General features: G+C 35.2%; 1 protein-coding gene across 3 annotated transcripts; it reads left to right on the top strand.

Moving 5' to 3' along the window:
* The first annotated feature begins 345 nt into the window (after nucleotides 1–345).
* LOC109503742 (uncharacterized) lies at nucleotides 346–5,157 on the top strand. 3 transcript variants are annotated; one of them, XM_025306261.1, is made up of 5 exons: nucleotides 349–923; nucleotides 1,004–1,221; nucleotides 1,506–1,730; nucleotides 1,806–2,191; nucleotides 2,277–5,157. In XM_025306261.1, the coding sequence occupies exons 2-5, from the start codon at nucleotides 1,005–1,007 to the stop codon at nucleotides 2,553–2,555; spliced, it is 1,107 nt and encodes a 368-aa protein (XP_025162046.1). In that variant the 5' UTR covers nucleotides 349–923; nucleotide 1,004; the 3' UTR covers nucleotides 2,556–5,157. The 3 variants fall into 3 exon arrangements, with proteins under 3 accessions (XP_025162045.1, XP_025162047.1, XP_025162046.1); XM_025306260.1 differs by having other exon boundaries at nucleotides 346–923; nucleotides 1,506–2,191; XM_025306262.1 differs by having other exon boundaries at nucleotides 348–923; nucleotides 1,587–2,191.
* Nucleotides 5,158–18,121: the final 12,964 nt, after the last annotated feature.

Genomic DNA, 18,121 nt, shown 5'->3' on the forward strand with positions numbered 1-18,121 from the left:
GAAAACAGGTCATTATTGGACGAATGACGTCGAATGACCAAATAATGACGTATTTAAGACGTCCTTTTTATGACGTCGTAATTACGTGTTTGTACAACGTCTTAATGACGAATTCTTGACGTTTAGAGAACGTCATAAAGACGTCATAAAATTTCGTCATTGGTCTGTACGTCTAACAAACATAATAGGGAGTTTTTGCAATACCGTTACTCAGATACGGTAACACAATTCGTGAACGTTATTGGTCGAGCACGTTAAAACGTTATTTCTAAGCCAATAACGTTCACGAATTATGTTTACCGTATCTGAAGGACAGTTTTGCAAAAACTCCCTAATGACATGTCATTGACGTGAAAAATACGTAAATTAAGACTAATGACCTCAATTGATCTAAACATAAAGTAATAAGGCCCTGAAGGTAATAATACGCAGCCGGCACATTCGTTATTTTAACATCATTTTCTTGTCATAGATGTCTTTTGGACTTTTGTGCCGGTTGGTTAAAAAACGTAACTTACACGGAAAAAATCGAATTATTTTACTATATTCTTTTTTACATGATTCTATATTTTATAACATCTGAAATAATTGTCATTGCAAAGCATCGCGTATACACGTTCCTTCCTTCCTTCAATATGTTGGCTCTCGGAACCAATAATGTGTGTTCCCCAACACCATTCAATACGCGCATATATACGTTCAGCAGCGCCACTAACAAGAACAGACTAGTGACTATATGATAGGTTCACATCTCACGATTCGTTCACATCTCACGATCACATATTGCTCGAGGTAGCGACAATTTTCCACGGAGTTCAGTTGTCGTTTTGATTCGTTGTTGGGACTATATTAACATAGCTGTATATTGTGATTAAGACGGTTAAGAAGATATTTACTCAAGAAAGTGTTGGTCACTGTACTATGTATGTATAGAAGAAGTATTTTGAGATTGTTAACCTCTCTTAAAAAAACATTTATAGACTCTTTGTATTAATTTTTAAAGCATGGCATTTGTCGGCGTAGAATTCGCTAACGAGGATTCGGCAAATAACAATACGGAAGTAGCAATTGTGAACGTACGCAGGTTTACTCCTAACAAAACTAATGTATTTTGGCCACCTGTAAAATCACAAGATAGATATGAGAAATTATTGAAACAAGGAGCAACGCCAACTAATGAATGGTCGTTATGTCAAGTAACAAAAACTTATTTTGAAACCGGTAAGTAACTTAACCTCGATATATAGTACAAGATTTTATTATAATCTCATTGAAATTTTATACTATAAGTACTCATCTAGATAGTACAAGATCTCCAGAGAATGTCTTTAGAACGTTCTTGGAACATAGGAATGTTCTCAGAACATTTTAGAATGTTCTGTGAAGATTTGTGCTATATGGGCAAATTCCTACATCGTAATTTGTATGCGTATAATATATACATATATATATATATATATATATATATATATACACGGATTTATGAATTTGTGTTCTGCTTGCAGATGATTTCAAGAAAGCTGAACAAAAAATAAAACTGTGTCAATATTTATCAGATGTAGCGACTGACGTAGAATCTGTTTTAGATATTCCAAGTAAGAGACAGCGGAATAAGCCTTCTAGATATATCAGCGACTCATCGGATGAAGAAAATATACCAGTACCATCGAAACTTAAAGCTCCTCCTAGACTTAATAATATATTTACAAGTTGCAGTCAAGTTCCGTCAGGTAATAGTACTGTAATTTTACATTATTTTACTTTCGGTACTTATATATTTTTTCCAAAGCGTTCATTGATTTTAGATAAAGTATTAGTAAACTCAATTCATCCAAAAACAAATAATAAACCTACAACGAGTCATTTGGTACAACCAAGTCATAAACATTCAGTGATTCAAAGAAATTCTGTACCTGTTATAAATAGTATAAATGAGGTACCTCTAACTGACGTGAACAGAAATCTCACAGATATAAACGCTACACTTGCATTTATAAAACGACAGAATACAGATATTTACAATCAAAACGATCAAATATCCCAAGCTTTAAAGGCCACTAACAATTCCATTGTAACGGTATCCGAATCTAATGAAATACCACAACTGCCTTGTACTCTACCAATAACCACATTTGAAGATATTACCCGATTGGAGGAATACCTTAAAAAAGAAGAAAATATCTCGCCTCTGGTAAAATAAGTAATTGCGCGTGAAAATTTAACAAGTTGCTCATATTGAATAGTTTTATATTGTTAATAAATTATTTACGTTTTAGGCTTCTTATCTGTCGACGATTGGAGGTCACGAAGATGTAACATCAATAACAAACCGTATACTTCGTCGACTTCTTTCAGATAAAATTGCATCGTTTTATAGTTTCCTCGGAAAACGAAACAAAAAGGCATTTGCTCATTTGAAACTCAATAGTGTATTGATGAAATCTGTTCTATTGGCTCTACCTGGCAGTACGCAACACGAAATAGAAAACAGCGTAAAAGAATGGTTAAAGCATGCCCCACAACGCTCTTCCCTTAAGACAAAGAAGGATAAGTAAGGGTTTATATATATATATATATATAAGATGTTCTACTCCTACATATATCCTTGTCTGTGATTGTAGAGAAAAACTGTGATTGTCTGTGATTGTAGAGAAAAACTGTTAGCAATTTGACCAAAGAAAATTTGCGTTATGTTTATTTGCGTAATGTTTTATGTTTGTGTATGATAACTACATTCACTGTTACATTGATTACTTAAGTAATAAGATACAAATTGCAGTAATATGTCTGCTATAATGAAAAAAGTCAAACTGTTTGTAGGAAAACGGCAATTTTATCGAAAAGTTGCTACAGACGTAATTGCTAGAGATGCTAACTCAATGCATGTAATTCTTAATCTATTAGACAAACAAAAATGTGATGTCGAGTTATCCAATATGTCGATGAATACATTGTCTTTTGAAGACGATTCTTGCTCTGAAAGCAATAATGATATTTTGGAAATTTCAAATAATAATATATTAATTCCTAACAACTTAACCATAAATGAAAATTCGAATCTTGATTTCATTGGAAACGTTATACTTGACGAAAATAATCCTAACGTAACAGATACTACAGAAAATAATCCTAACGAAGCGAATACTACTGAAAATCTAGTAGAAAATAATAAAGAAAATAACTTTTCTATCGTGGATTGCTTAAGAACTTGAGCTGTTTCGAATCCAGATGTATCACAATCTTCACTTACATCATTACTTCATTTATTACATAAATTTCATCCCACATTACCCGTTGATGCAAGAACGCTTTTGAAAACTTCTTCAAAATTTCATATTCAAGAATTAGAAACAGGACAATTTGTTTACTTTGGAATAAAAAAAGCTATAATCCGGCATGCTTCACAACTTGTGAATTTAGATACAATGAAGTTAAAATTTAATATAGATGGGTTGCCGTTGTTTAAAAGTTGCAATATGCAACTGTGGCCAATTTTGGCTTTAATTCAGAATTCAAAATCGAAAACACCATTTCCAGTTGGAATGTTTTGTGGGACATCAAAGCCTCGACCACTCTCAAGCTTTTTAAATGATTTCGTAAATGAATTATCACTATTATTGAAAAATGGTTTCACATTGTTCGAAAGACATTACAATGTTGTAGTACATTCGTTTATATACGATGCGCCAGCTCGCGCATTCATAAAATGTATTAAGTCGCATCAAGGATACTCAAGTTGTGAAAAATGCACCGAATCAGGAGAATATGTCAAAAGTCGAATCATTTTAAGAAATATAAATATGCCGTTACGAACAGACGAATCTTTTCTCTCCAAATCGACGAGGATCATCACACAGGCATTACTTCGTTATTAAAATTAAATATCGGACTTGTTAGTTTATTCCCCATTGATTATATGCACAATATATGTTTAGGGGTAACTCGAAAGTTGTTAAATTGGTGGATTAATGGCGATTGTAAAGTTCGATTGTCATCTTATTTAGTCAAATGTTTATCAGAAAAAATGATTTCTTTACATAATAACGTTCCCAATGAAATCAACCGAAAACCGCGATCTTTAGACGAGTTATCTCGTTTAAAGCTACAGAATTTAGAACTTTCCTTCTATATATTGGTCTAGCTATTCTCAAAGGGATTGTAGATCATTCCATTTATGAACACTTCATACTCTTACATTCGGCTGTAGTTATTTTATGTTCTGAGAAGCACATTGCAACATTAGGATGTGAAATGGCTTCTATATTTCTAAAAACATTTGTTCAACATAGTGAACATCTATATAATGATCTGAATTTCTTATTTATAATGTCCATTGCTTAATTCATTTGCCAGAAGATGTTTCGACGTATGGAGAACTTGATAACTTTGCAGCTTTTCCTTTTGAAAATTTTTTAGGATACTTGCTTCGTCTTGTTAAATGTACAAAACAACCTTTAATTCAAATTTGTAACAAATTAGAACAAATTAATAAATTTTCAGAACAAGGCGAGAAATAATCATTTGAACTGAATAATATTTCATGTTTGATAGAGCATTGCTTGGGCCCAACAATTGCCACAATGTTATCCTACAAACAGTTTAAAAAGGTTTATTTTAGAGATTGTGTTTTAACTATTAATAATTATTCGAAAGTAAATTGTTACTATATGATTGGCACTCAAGTTATAGAAATACATAATTTTATAAAAACTGAAGATACTGTCCTTATAATAGGAAAAAAGTTTTGCAAATATGAATCTCTATATAGTTATCCTTTTAATTCAGAAATATTAAACATTTTTGTAATTGAAAAATTATCTGACAACTTGGAACGTTGGAACTTATTAGATGTCGAGTGCAAATGTTTTGTTTTTCCATTTCAAAACAGACATGTATCATTCCCACTTTTGCACACATTGAATGACTGATATTTTTATAATAACATAGATATAATCCAGTGAGGAATGATTGATAAAAAAATATCGATTTGATCTCAAAATAGAATTTTAAGCTTATTTTACATCTATTTGACATTGAATCGATGTAACAATAGACTTCAGATTGATCATGATTAGTCATTCCCCACTGGCAACATACAGGATAAGAGAAAATGTACCTCAACTATATTTTTAAAGTATGTAAGAGTATATAGTATTATAAGCATACAATGTATATTTTTCTCACAGATTGTTTTGCTATTTATAAAAATATATTAAATTATTTGGTATTTAAACTATTGAAAATTATTGTACCTGTGTATACGCAGGTGCTTTTTACCCTATACTGCAACGTGTTTTTTACGTCATTAAAACGTATTAATGACGTATTAGTGACGTATTAGTGACGTTTCTGTTTGGTACATAATGACGTCTTTAAAACGAATTAAAATCACGTCATTGGGATGTGACATTTCGACGTTATTTGTACGTCTTTATAACGTTCTTTCTTGGTTACTAATGACGTAACAAATGACGCAAAAGGTACGTCATTTCGACGTCACCGTGTTTGCTGGGTTGTATTACCGACATGACAGATTTCCTAACCTCGCATGTGTCACTTTTTAACTATTTATTTCTCACAAACTAGAGCCGAGCGACCAGTTTTACTTGCAGATTCGGCTTCTACACACGTCAAAATACACAAGATAGGTAAGTTTGAGCGAAATCCAAGGTGAGGCCCGTCTTCTAAATAATTACCGTAATATTTATCAAGACATGTTAAAACACTGAAGAACTCAAATTGTTTAATTGCATATAATAATTTATCCACTTATACGTATAATATAATTGTTTTTCATTTCGTTCATATTAATGAATTTTATGTTTTCATTTATTTGTAATATTTTTACTTAATTTTATTTTAAATAAATGTCGCAATATATATATATATATATTTTATACTTACATTTATAAAATATTATGATCGTAAATATTTATTATAAACATGCGCGCACATCTATCAAAAAAATTCAGCAAACTGGTAAACTACTACTTGAACAGTGTTACTAATCGAGGGAAATTGAAATTAGGTTGCCTAGAGGTTTTCGGTAGTGCCAACGTTATCCCCTCTACTTTTCGGGAAAATGTGTAACCAGAGAGAAACCTGAGAGCGGCCATCAGCGAAGGTTCAGAAATTTTTTTGAATTCGACGCGCCCCCTGAGAAAATAGACGTCAACTACGTCGACACGCTCCCTGAGAAAATAGACGTCAACTACGTCGACATGCTCCCTGAGAAAATAGACGTCAACTACGTCGATGTCGCTCGGTAACGAGGTTTATCTGTAATAGTTTGGTTCATATCTGAGCTACTACACAGAATATAGTAAAAGTTATATATATCATCAGGATGAATCATCCCAGCAAACACAATATTACATATAATGTGCATGCTAGTTGTAATTTCCTATTCAACAATACAACTGTTATATAACACAAATGTTATATAATAGTTATGAACTAAGATCTTTATCAGTTTTCTTTCAGTATGTATAACAGTTAAGATATGATGAGCAAAATAATTATTCGATAGAATTGTAAATAAGATTATCGAATTTGAAATACCGTATATAAAAAAGTCATTTTCACAATCATGAATAATGCTTTTAAGGAAATATCATAAATGATAACAATATATAAGAAAAATAATATAAAAAACTAATGCACGTTACATGTAATATTGTGTTTGCTGGAATATTTCATGCACTGCGTGAATTATTTCGCGTAATTAGGAAAGGAAATTATTTGGTAACTTTGGATATAAGAAATGAATAAATTAAATGGTTTCTTTTTATTTTTATATTTTCCATTTTTTATTTTCTTTTATGTGTGTGTGTGTTTGCATGCGTGCGTGTGTATATGTTGTTACTGTGTCATATATATTAATGTTGGGCATTCCTCTGCCTCTTCTTTTCCATTCTCCTCTTCCTCTTCCTGCATCTTCGCTTCCACCTCTTCCTCTTCCTCTCCCTGTCCCTCTTCCTCTTCTTCTTCCTCTTGCTCTTCCTAAAACAGCTATTACTGCTGTTTGTATAATATTTTGTAACTCTTCAGCCTGTAATAATAAGATAATATTAAAATATGAAGTAAAGAGTTAAATAAGAAGTTACAATTGAATATAATGTACTCAGTAAACATACATGTCTAAAAGCTTTCTTTAAGACAATTTTTAGACTTGTATGTGTAAAAAATGTCTTAAAGAAATCTTTTAGACATGTATGTTTACTGGCTATTGATTAGCGTCTAGGCCTAGTTCCACAACTTCTAGTTAACTTAACCTGGTTAACTTAAAGCTGGTTATTTCACTAGACTTGACCAACTGCATTTGACGTTAAGAATTAATCAGAATTAAACAATCACTATTGGCATTTAATCAGTAGTTAAAGTTATACAGAGGTTATGGAACTGGGCTTTAGACATATATATGTAGGTAGTCTGAAAAGTTCTCGACCTGACACATACATAGCATTAGAAACTGTCAAACTATAATTGTATTGGAAAGTAGCATCCTTGATATAAACCCATGTAAAATTTTATTCGATCTGTCAAGTCATTCGAGTAGTAGCACCAGTTGAAAAAGCTTTGTGCAAGATGGGTACTGCATTTGCTAACAATTGACCAAAAATACATTCGAATGCGTATTTCTCAAGCGTGTTTGGCACGTCTTAAGCAAAATAAAATGGATTTCAAGCGTCGTTTTATAACTGTTGATGAAACTTGAATCCATCACTATACACCAGAGTGAAAAGAACCTTCCGGAATCACATTTGAATGATGGTATTGAATTATTGGAAAAACGTTGGAATAAATGTATTGAAGTTTTAGGAGATTATATTGAAAAACATATTTCACGGCAAAAAAAATTTTCTTTCATTGTTACGCCAAGAACTTTTCAGACTGCCCTCGTAGATTTTTATACTTACTGTTAACGTTATTGGCTCGGTCGCCGTCGTGGCCATCGCTGCCGTCGTTGATGTCGCCCTGGTAATTTTTTCAGACATCGCCATCGTAGCCGTCGTGGCTGTCGCGGACGTCGTGACCATTGTGGCTGTGGCGGGCGTCGTGACCGTTGTGGCGGTCGTCGTCGTCATCGTATTAAGCTCGTTCTTAAATAATTCATGAAACATATTTGTTATAAAAAAAGCATTTATAATATATATATATAATTAATATTTAACGGTTAAATATACTGTTGTGTCCGAGCCACAAGGTTTGTGGCGACGTCCGTTGTCCGTGAGCCTTAGGCATCTGATTTTGACAATTGAGCGAGGATTGTCCTGACGACGAGAAAATCGATACGAAGATAACAGAACAGTTGAGAGAGTCTCTGGCAAGCTTTCATCGAAGACAGACGCGAGAATTCAGAATTATTAAAATAGAGAATTATTCTTGTTTAAAGCGTGAGCGAGTTGTGCTATAAATATTAAAGCTTCTTAGTCGTTACGCGGGTGTTCTTCATTTACCCGAGTGCAAGCGCGAGTGTGAGAGTGAGCGCAACATTTTGTCGATTTTTTCGTCGTCAGGACAATCCTCGCTCAATTGTCAAAATCAGATGCCTAAGGCCCACAGACAACGGACGTCGCCACAAACTTTGTGGCTCGGACACAACAATATATTTACCTCATTCGCTGACATCCTCGCATATGCACTGTCTAACACCTACTAAGCAACTGACATCTACTGACACCAACCAACTGGAAAACATATGCAGCACGCTAGGCACATAGCTGCGGATTGTTTATGATTGCGCGTACGTGCACGCGTTTTCTGAAACAAATAAATCGTATAGGAGCACGGTATTAATAATGACAAAAAAAACATACGTTGTAAAAGCTATCCATGTCGAATCCACATAATTTATATCATGTGAATTCATGCACGAGTTATTTACATTAACACAACTTTTTTCACCACAGTTAACTTGTATAAAAGTTGTCAATAAACTTTACAAGCGTTGTTTTTATCATTCGCTTGACGATTTGAAACAAAAGAAGCGCTATAGCACTGCTGTTTAGCGACTCTGTCGCCGAGAATAGTCAATCTGCGTCGCGAGGTTCACAATAACGTTTGTTATAGCGGTGTTTCGCTATTCGTGCTTTGTGATAAGTATTTTGACCTGAGCTGCAGTCATTTTTTCCTTCGTGAGATTAATGTTTTACAACATTTGTTTCTAAATGATCTCTCAGATATACGTGATCTGTCTCTTTTGCAACATGTATTACGGTTTTTTGCCCAATATTAATAAATATATTTGTATACTCCTATATTGGTGTGTATACTTCATTGTATTGGTTCATTTATTTATTCTTTTTTTTTCCTTTTACGTTGCTTTTTTTTCCTTTTTTCATTTTTCTCTTTATTCTGTCATTTTTAGTTTCTTACTTTTTACATATTTTTTCTCACATATCTAAAATTATTTTTTGCACTGCATTGCAAATAAAAATATAAAGACTATGTTGACTCCAGAAGATAGCTTTTATAACATACATTACATGTATAAAGATTGTCAGAATGGAAAATCAACTGGAAAACGATTATTCAAATTCTCAATGCAGAAGGATGCAAGATATAATACATGGATACTTAATACAGGTAGATCTTTCTGCAATAATAATTTTCTATATAGAGGAAATGCGGATAATAGTACGCATTTTTTACATTTAATTAATTGTACACTGTAGAATTTGTAACGATACGACATACTTACTCCAAACTAATACTGAATATGAAGTGTTATCTGTTGTGTACTGACACTACTAAAAATTGAAATTGATATAATTGAATTAATAGTGCTTCAAATAATTAACAATATGAAATGCTGCAAATGCGTACCCTTGGACAACCTATGAGATAAGAGTACGCACGAAGTACAAGGATACGCATTTTTTATTCTATTAATTAAATTAATGAAATTGATTAACCCTTTGCGGTCGGCAGATTTCGAAGAGATCGATAAACATTGATATCTGTAAGTTGATCTAAACATTTGAATCTAGTATCGGGAGGATAGTTTTCTTTCATTATCGCTAGCCTCGTTCGCCGTGCCGCGCACCAGGCGATCATGAATGCCAGCTGCCAGCCTGGCGGCACCGACTTCTATGACGACTTGCGAATGCCGCCACTGTGGCGGCATCGACCACAAAGGGTTAAATGTCATCCTGACTTACTGCGGTTACAAATCCTCGCCGTTCTATATTTTTGCGCTTGTATTTTGATGATCTAAAACTAAAAGGAGCCGCCGAACTTCTTAGACCTAACGACGATATCGATATCGCGCGACGCGTAAGCGGTACGCGAGGATGACCGGCGGCCGGCGACCGGCGACCGACGACCGGCGGCCGGTCAATGACATATACGCTGCGGCGGCTACACAGACCAAAAATGCTCGCGACAACTATTGTCGGGAAATCATTAAAATGTTTTCCTCATTTAATAATTACTTTAAAATATATATGTTTATATGTGTTTAATGATAATATGACACAAAGATGTGCTCCAGCTGATTTCTTATATAGCGACGGACCTCAGCGGCCCGTGATCGTCGCCTCGGCCGCTAAGCGTGGAACGGCGCACAATGGGAAAAAACTCATTTTTTGGATAAAAATCTACGGATAGTGCAATTTTGATTGCTTCTTGTACGTTAGAGAAAGAAGCGACGTGGTAACTGTGCGAACCTAGCACGTTGTACTTTTATTTTTTATTTTTTGGGTGTATTGTTGCAGAACTATTTTTTTTCGTTATAGAGAAACTGTAGAACTATCAAAAGCGCTATTAGAACTCTACTTGTTTTTTTCATATTGATAGTTTGACGTGTTAACTTCACAGACATGCCTTCCCGCTCCTCCACGCGCTCCTTGAACGCTTTATTTAAATTGGTTATAAGGCCTTCTGAATTTTTATTTTTCATTTTCTCGCGAACAAAATTTTCTTACTCATTATACTTTTACCTAATACTAATGTGCATGAATACTTATCGCTACGAGATGCAGCTAAAAATTATATTTACACGTCAGACCCTTCTCTTGTAAGATGCTACGTTCAAGTTGAATATAAGTTTTTTCATAATTAGTTCCGCAGCCGTATAATGCTATATGCAAAATTTACAGTCCTGCAAAAGTTCGGAAGAGTCTTCTTGTATAAAAGCACAAAAACTGAATGACACAACAAAATTAAGGGCAATGACTAAATGAGTATACGAATTGAGGCGCTGGCCGAAATATCGAAGTTGTAGGCATGTCAAAACAGATCTTGTATATCTGTAAGCATACTGAAGCATTTTGTATAGAGTTGTAGGCACGTTGTTAGCACTATACAGGGTGTTAAATTTCAAACGTAACAGGTAAAAAATCTCGAAAACTATGAAAGATAAAAATAAGCTAAAACATGTGTTCCATGATTTCGAAGGGGAAAGAGACTGGCATTATCAGTTTTTTATTTGGAGGGTATTTTCAAGGTCAGTTGAAGGTCAATTTAATTTTTTTTAATAGAAAGCTCAATTTTTCATTATATCTTCTTTTTCTACCAATTAATTTTAACAACTTTTGTCTGAATTATTTTTTATTTCCTTAATATTTTTTGAAATATTTAAGGAAAACTTGGTAACTTTCAACATTTAATTTACGATATCTCGGTAACAATTCGTCGAAAGAAAAAATAGTATTAGACTTTTATACTTTATTTATTATCAAGAATATATTACTATAATAGTGCCCTAACTTTTGTTAACTTATCGACCTTTGGAAATTTCAAAATTATTAAATTAACAAAAGTTAGGGCATTATTATAATAATATATTCTTGAGACTAAATAAAGCAAGAAAGTCTAGTATTACTTTTTCTTTCGACAAATAGCAAGATATCGTAAGTTAAATATTGAAAAAGTTATCTAGTTTTTCCTCAAATATTTCAACAAATATTAGGCAAATAAAAAAATGTCTTAGACAACAGTTGTTCAAATTAATTGGTAGAAAAAAACAGTGTAATACAAAAATAGGGGTTCCCATTTCAATTTTTCAAGTTGACTTCCAAATGACCTTGAAGATCATGACCAAGATCAAATTCAAGGTCACCATCAAGTCCGTTATTCAATTTTCTACAACTTTTGTTTAAAGTTTTTCATGAAAACTTAATTCTGCAAAATTATTCGGAGGGTCCGGTATTCTTAAGGCAGTCTGTATATCGATGGATTCGATATTAAATGCTATTAAATTTTTGTCCTTATAAAAACTTAAAAATTTGCAAAGGTAATGGAGAGGAGGGAGGAGGAGGGGGTAAAATATTGCATTTTGAAACATTTGAATAGATCGATGGAAAGAGTATAAAATACTATAAAACTTTTGTCTGAAAAACTTTTTCATATACTTCATATTTTAAGAGATATTAAATAAAAACGAAAAAGTCCGTTTTTTTCAAAGAGTTTTGACCTCTAAACATCGAGATAAGCACATAAAAGAATACGTATCTAATGCTTTTTGATGCTCTATAAAATATCCAATGCCTATCAAAATCAATAAAGGACGACCCCGACTCTTTCCTTGTCAGCGCGCAACAAGGCGATCATAATCAGTGATAGTAAATTTCAGCCTAGCGGCTCCGCGGCCACACACAGTGGGCTAGAATATCTCTAAAAGTGGCCAAAAGTCAATATCCGCATTGATCTAAAATAAAGTTATTATTGTATTTAGAATGTTTGAAAATAGTTATAAGGGAAATTTTATGTTGATTGGATTGTTTTTGTATCAGTCTTAATAGGATGAAATTATAAAATACATTAACACTTTTTTTTCATTTTCTTTACTTTATAGTTCATATTTTAAACAATTATATATTACTTTTTGGACCTTTAGTTAACGAATATGATGAGCGAAGATCAAGAATGAAAAATATATAAAATTGGAGGAAATAAAAATAAATTATAATATATTACATTCTCTTTTATTACATTATTACAAGTATATTAATCATAACTATTCATTTCCGATTTACCATTCCCCATAATTTCACTTTCAAGAAAGAGCATTCTAAGTTATATATGCTGCTTATGATATATATTTTAAGAAAAAGTTTTTGCTACTTTTTGATACTTTTGTTACATAACGTAAGCAAAATTATGTAAACAAGTCATCGCCTATATCTAAAGGCCCGTACTGTTACACTGCGATATTAATCAGCGAGTCGGACCTTTAGATATAGGCGATGATTTGTTTACATATGTTTGCTTACGTTATGTAACAAAAGTAGCAAAAAGTAGCAAAAACTTTTTCATAAAATATATATCATAAACAGCATATATAACTTAGAATGCTCTTTCTTGAAAGTGGAATTACGAGGAATGGTAAATCGGAAATGAGTAGTTATGATTAATATACTTATAATAATGCAATAAAAGAGAATGTAATATATTATAATTTATTTTTATTTCCTTCAATTTATATATTTTTCATTCTTAATCTTCGTTCATCATATTCGTTAACTAAAGGTCCAAAAAATAATATATAATTGTTTAATATATGAACGACAAAGTAAAGAAAATGAAAAAAAGTGTTAATGTATTTTATAATTTCATCCTATTAAGACTGATAAAAAAACAATCCAATCAACATAACATTTCTCTTATAACTATTTTCAAACATTCTAAATACAATAATAACTTTATTTTATATCAATGCAGATATTGACTTGGTCACATTTAGAAATATTCTGGCCCACTGTGCCACGGTCGAAAGGGAAACGCATACAAACGAAAGCCGCGTATGTACATTTGCCACATGTATGCGGCTTTCGTTGCGCGTTTCCCCTTCCACCGTGAGTCGCGGAGCCGCTAGGTTGAAATCTGCTTTCACTGATCATGAGTAAGCTGTTTTGCTCAGAGTGCGACAAGGCGAGCATAAACGGGCTATCTCAATCTCGCTCAGTGCGCCAAGCGCGTGAGAAAACAAAGAAAATCGAGTGGTGAGGATAAGAGTCGACCGTGCGCCTAAGAATTTCCAGCATTACTTGTGCCTGTGTCGCGTGTCTGCTCACTAATGGTGAAACAAAGTCAAAGCGATTCAATTGTTATCCTTCTCTTACTCATTTATATATATATATGTAAGAGTTAGACGGACCAATAATGTATAGTGTGGAGGCGAAACCCGTGCCACCTGCTTTGTCCCGCTCCTGTCTAATTATTCTAATTCTCGAACCGGGTGAATAGTCGAGCAACTTGAGATAGTAAACACAAAAACAGGTCGCGGGACGATAACTTGATTCAGACGCCCGCCGGTGAAAGTCGAGCGGAATATGGCGACGCGCCGAAGGGCTAGGTCACCTTCGGGTCAGGCCCTCACGCAATTGCCTCATGTGACGGTTGATCAAAACGGCGGTTCGAGCGGGAATGCGCACACTCGACACGCTGGCAGGCAGCCGGGGATCTCCAAGGGAAAGCGCACGAGGAGATCACTAGCGCGCTCTAACTTAAGACTCACCATCCAACACTGAGAGGTACAATGGACATCAAGGGAAAACGCACGAGATGTCCCTCTCAGCTACTGGCTTTAGATCACCCGGATCACACCGGGCGCTCCGGGAAAACGTACGGCGGGCCCGGTCCGGCGACCCAGGAGACACCCGAATTGGATCGGTGTCGAAGGGAAAGCGCACAACGACACCGACACTCGGATTCGAGAGACATCAACCGACCGTGCAAGAGAACAATGCTCGCGCCCCCGGTCAGCGGCCGACCACCAGAAAACAGCAATTTGGCTAACACTCACCAATTTTCCACACGAGCGACGACGGTACGCTCACCTCGGACGTCCAGCAGTGACTGACTCGTCAGTGATATCGTTCTTCTCATCCGCGTCTCTGTTTTCCAAACATAAACACTCTGTTTCCCCCCACCATTAGCCTCACCGAGATCGCTATTGTTTTCTAACGCTCCGAACGCTCATCGCGAATTTTCATACGAAATATCCACACCTCACACGATAGAAATGATTGGGTATCGGAAACGATAATTGGTTCAATATCTTTATTATACTTATGTGTTTTAGAGTAAGTATTCACAATAATAGACTGATGGCGCTTATTTGACAGGTGGGGGGGGGGGGAGAAAGAGGAGGAGGAAAAAAAGGAGCGAAACGCAAAGGATAAGCAAAAAGATTATATTTGTCTTAGGCAAAAATTATTTGTCTTACATATATACAGGGTGTCTTATAACTAATCTGGCAGAGCTCGTGGAGACATAGAGCGGGTCAAGACAAATATAAAAGTCCCATATCGTTTTGTGAGATTCGCAATAATTATCGAGTTATTAATGACAGAAATCTGAGGAATGAGTGCACGTCGAGACGTTTTGGGAGGAGCATCTAGCCGCTCAGGCTAAAGAGCACTGGCCAGTCGACAAAGGAACTGTTGCCGGCGCGCGGTGAGAGGAAGGACGACGCGCCAATGTTTATGTCCTTACCTCGCCGCTCCTACATCCCACCGCACCGCGTCTAAGCTCGCGCCGATATGGCCGCTGAATATTCGCGATTACAATTATGACATTATTTTATGAGGTACCACAGATAACTCATATTGAATTGTAAAGTTCAAGATTCAAAAGTTCTTTGATCAAGGAAAACATCGAAAAGTAAAAAGCGATAGAGAGCGATGAAATTTACAGAGATTCTCATCGTTTTCTATCGCAATCTATCGTTTTGCTGCATCGGATCCGAAAGAAATGATATCGCGTAAAGATAGAGTACGATGAACACTTTTCATCGTACTCTATTGTACTCTATCGTTAGGAGAATATTTAATTGAGTATGATAGATAATTAGAGTATGATAGAATTCGCGTAGAGACTCATCGTGTCCTATCGTTTTATTCAAGTCTACACGGAAAATATGTTTGGTTGAATGAACCCATTTTCTGATGAAATGAGAGAGAGAAAGAGAGAGAGAGAACGATTAAGAAATTTTGATTGAAAAAAGCACAATTTTGTTTAAGTTAACCATAAACCTTGATGAATTAGATTCAGTGTTAATATTTTCAGTTAATATTTCTCTGTATCGTTCATATTTCATTTGCAAGCTGTATCATGGACCAAACATTTTTACCATATATCATACATAAATTGTTGTCTTATATCGTAATTCTTCTCAGTGGTATATTAACGACAGTAGAAACTGAAAGTTCTGTATCGTACAATTGCGAAAAGAGGACCATCGTTGTCAATGGTGCACCAACGATACTCGGCATAAAATTGATTCTTAGGTATAATCGCGATACAACGCAAATCCGAGTGTTATTTTGACACGCATAAAAATAACGTGTCAAAATAACACACTCGGATTTGCGTTGTAGCGCGATTATACCTAGGAATCAATTTTATGCCGAGTATCGTTGGTGCACCATTGACAACGATGGTCCTCTTTTCGCAATTGTACGATACAGAACTTTCAGTTTCTACTGTCGTTAATATACCACTGAGAAGAATTACGATATAAGACAACAATTTATGTATGATATATGGTAAAAATGTTTGGTCCATGATACAGCTTGCAAATGAAATATGAACGATACAGAGAAATATTAACTGAAAATATTAACACTGAATCTAATTCATCAAGGTTTATGGTTAACTTAAACAAAATTGTGCTTTTTTCAATCAAAATTTCTTAATCGTTCTCTCTCTCTCTTTCTCTCTCTCATTTCATCAGAAAATGGGTTCATTCAACCAAACATATTTTCCGTGTAGACTTGAATAAAACGATAGGACACGATGAGTCTCTACGCGAATTCTATCATACTCTAATTATCTATCATACTCAATTAAATATTCTCCTAACGATAGAGTACAATAGAGTACGATGAAAAGTGTTCATCGTACTCTATCTTTACGCGATATCATTTTTTTCGGATCCGATGCAGCAAAACGATAGATTGCGATAGAAAACGATGAGAATCTCTGTAAATCTCATCGCTCTCTATCGCTTTTTACTTTTCGATGTTTTCCTTGATCAAAGAACTTTTGAATCTTGAACTTTACAATTCAATATGAGTTATCTGTGGTACCTCATAAAATAATGTCATAATTGTAATCGCGAATATTCAGCGGCCATATCGGCGCGAGCTTAGACGCGGTGCGGCAGGATGTAGGAGCGGCGGGGTAAGGACATAAACATTGGCGCGTCGTCCTTCCTCTCACCGCGCGCCGGCAACAGTTCCTTTGTCGACTGGGCAGTGCTCTTTAGCCTGAGCGGCTAGATGCTCCTCCCATAACGTCTCGACGTGCACTCATTCCTCAGATTTCTGTCATTAATAACTCGATAATTATTGCGAATCTCACAAAACGATATGGGACTTTTATATTTGTCTTGACCCGCTCTATGTCTCCACGAGCTCTATCAAATTAGTTATAAGACACCCTGTATATATCATTTTCACTATAGTCTGTTTTAGTAGCTCGGACATTAACCAGACTCAAATCACAGACATAAACCTCGTATCATTACCGAGACATCAAGTTAGTTGACGTCTATTTTCTCAGGGTGCGTATCAGAACAGACATATGCTTTAGCCCGGTGGCCGCTCTCAGGTTTCTCTCTGGTGTAACCCTGAAAATCTATAATATATGTGACATAAAGTACATATTTTCAACACTGGCAGTGAATATCAAAACTCAGCCTAAGTAACACAGCTGCGCAGTTCATTTTTGGAGATGCGAAATTTGGAGTATCGTTACTACTGTATATACTGTAGTCTAGATATACTACGCCTATAGTTAAAACCATAGGCATAGTATGACTACGTTTACACGGCTTCTAACTTCGACCAGAGAGAAGAAGGAGAGGTGTCATGGGCCGCTTTTAGCCGTGCCCAGTGTGAGGCGCCTTCTGCACAACCGTGCACATGAACTACGATGCCAATGTCCACGACTCTTTTCTGATTTCCCCCACCACGCACGCACACACAACCAGCTATGTCTATTCGCGTGACACGAATCAGAGAGAAGGAGAAAGGTCATGGGCTGCTTTTAGCCAAGCCCAGTGCGAAGCGCTCTCTGTACAACCGTGCACATGAACTGCGATGCCAATGTCCACGACTCGTTAGATCCCGTGCTATGTCCACGATTCTTTGGATCCTGTTCCATGCTATGT

This window comes from Harpegnathos saltator, unplaced genomic scaffold (assembly GCF_003227715.2).
Source record: "Harpegnathos saltator strain DR-91 unplaced genomic scaffold, Hsal_v8.6 scaffold773, whole genome shotgun sequence".
In the NCBI taxonomy this organism is placed as follows: domain Eukaryota; kingdom Metazoa; phylum Arthropoda; class Insecta; order Hymenoptera; family Formicidae; genus Harpegnathos; species Harpegnathos saltator.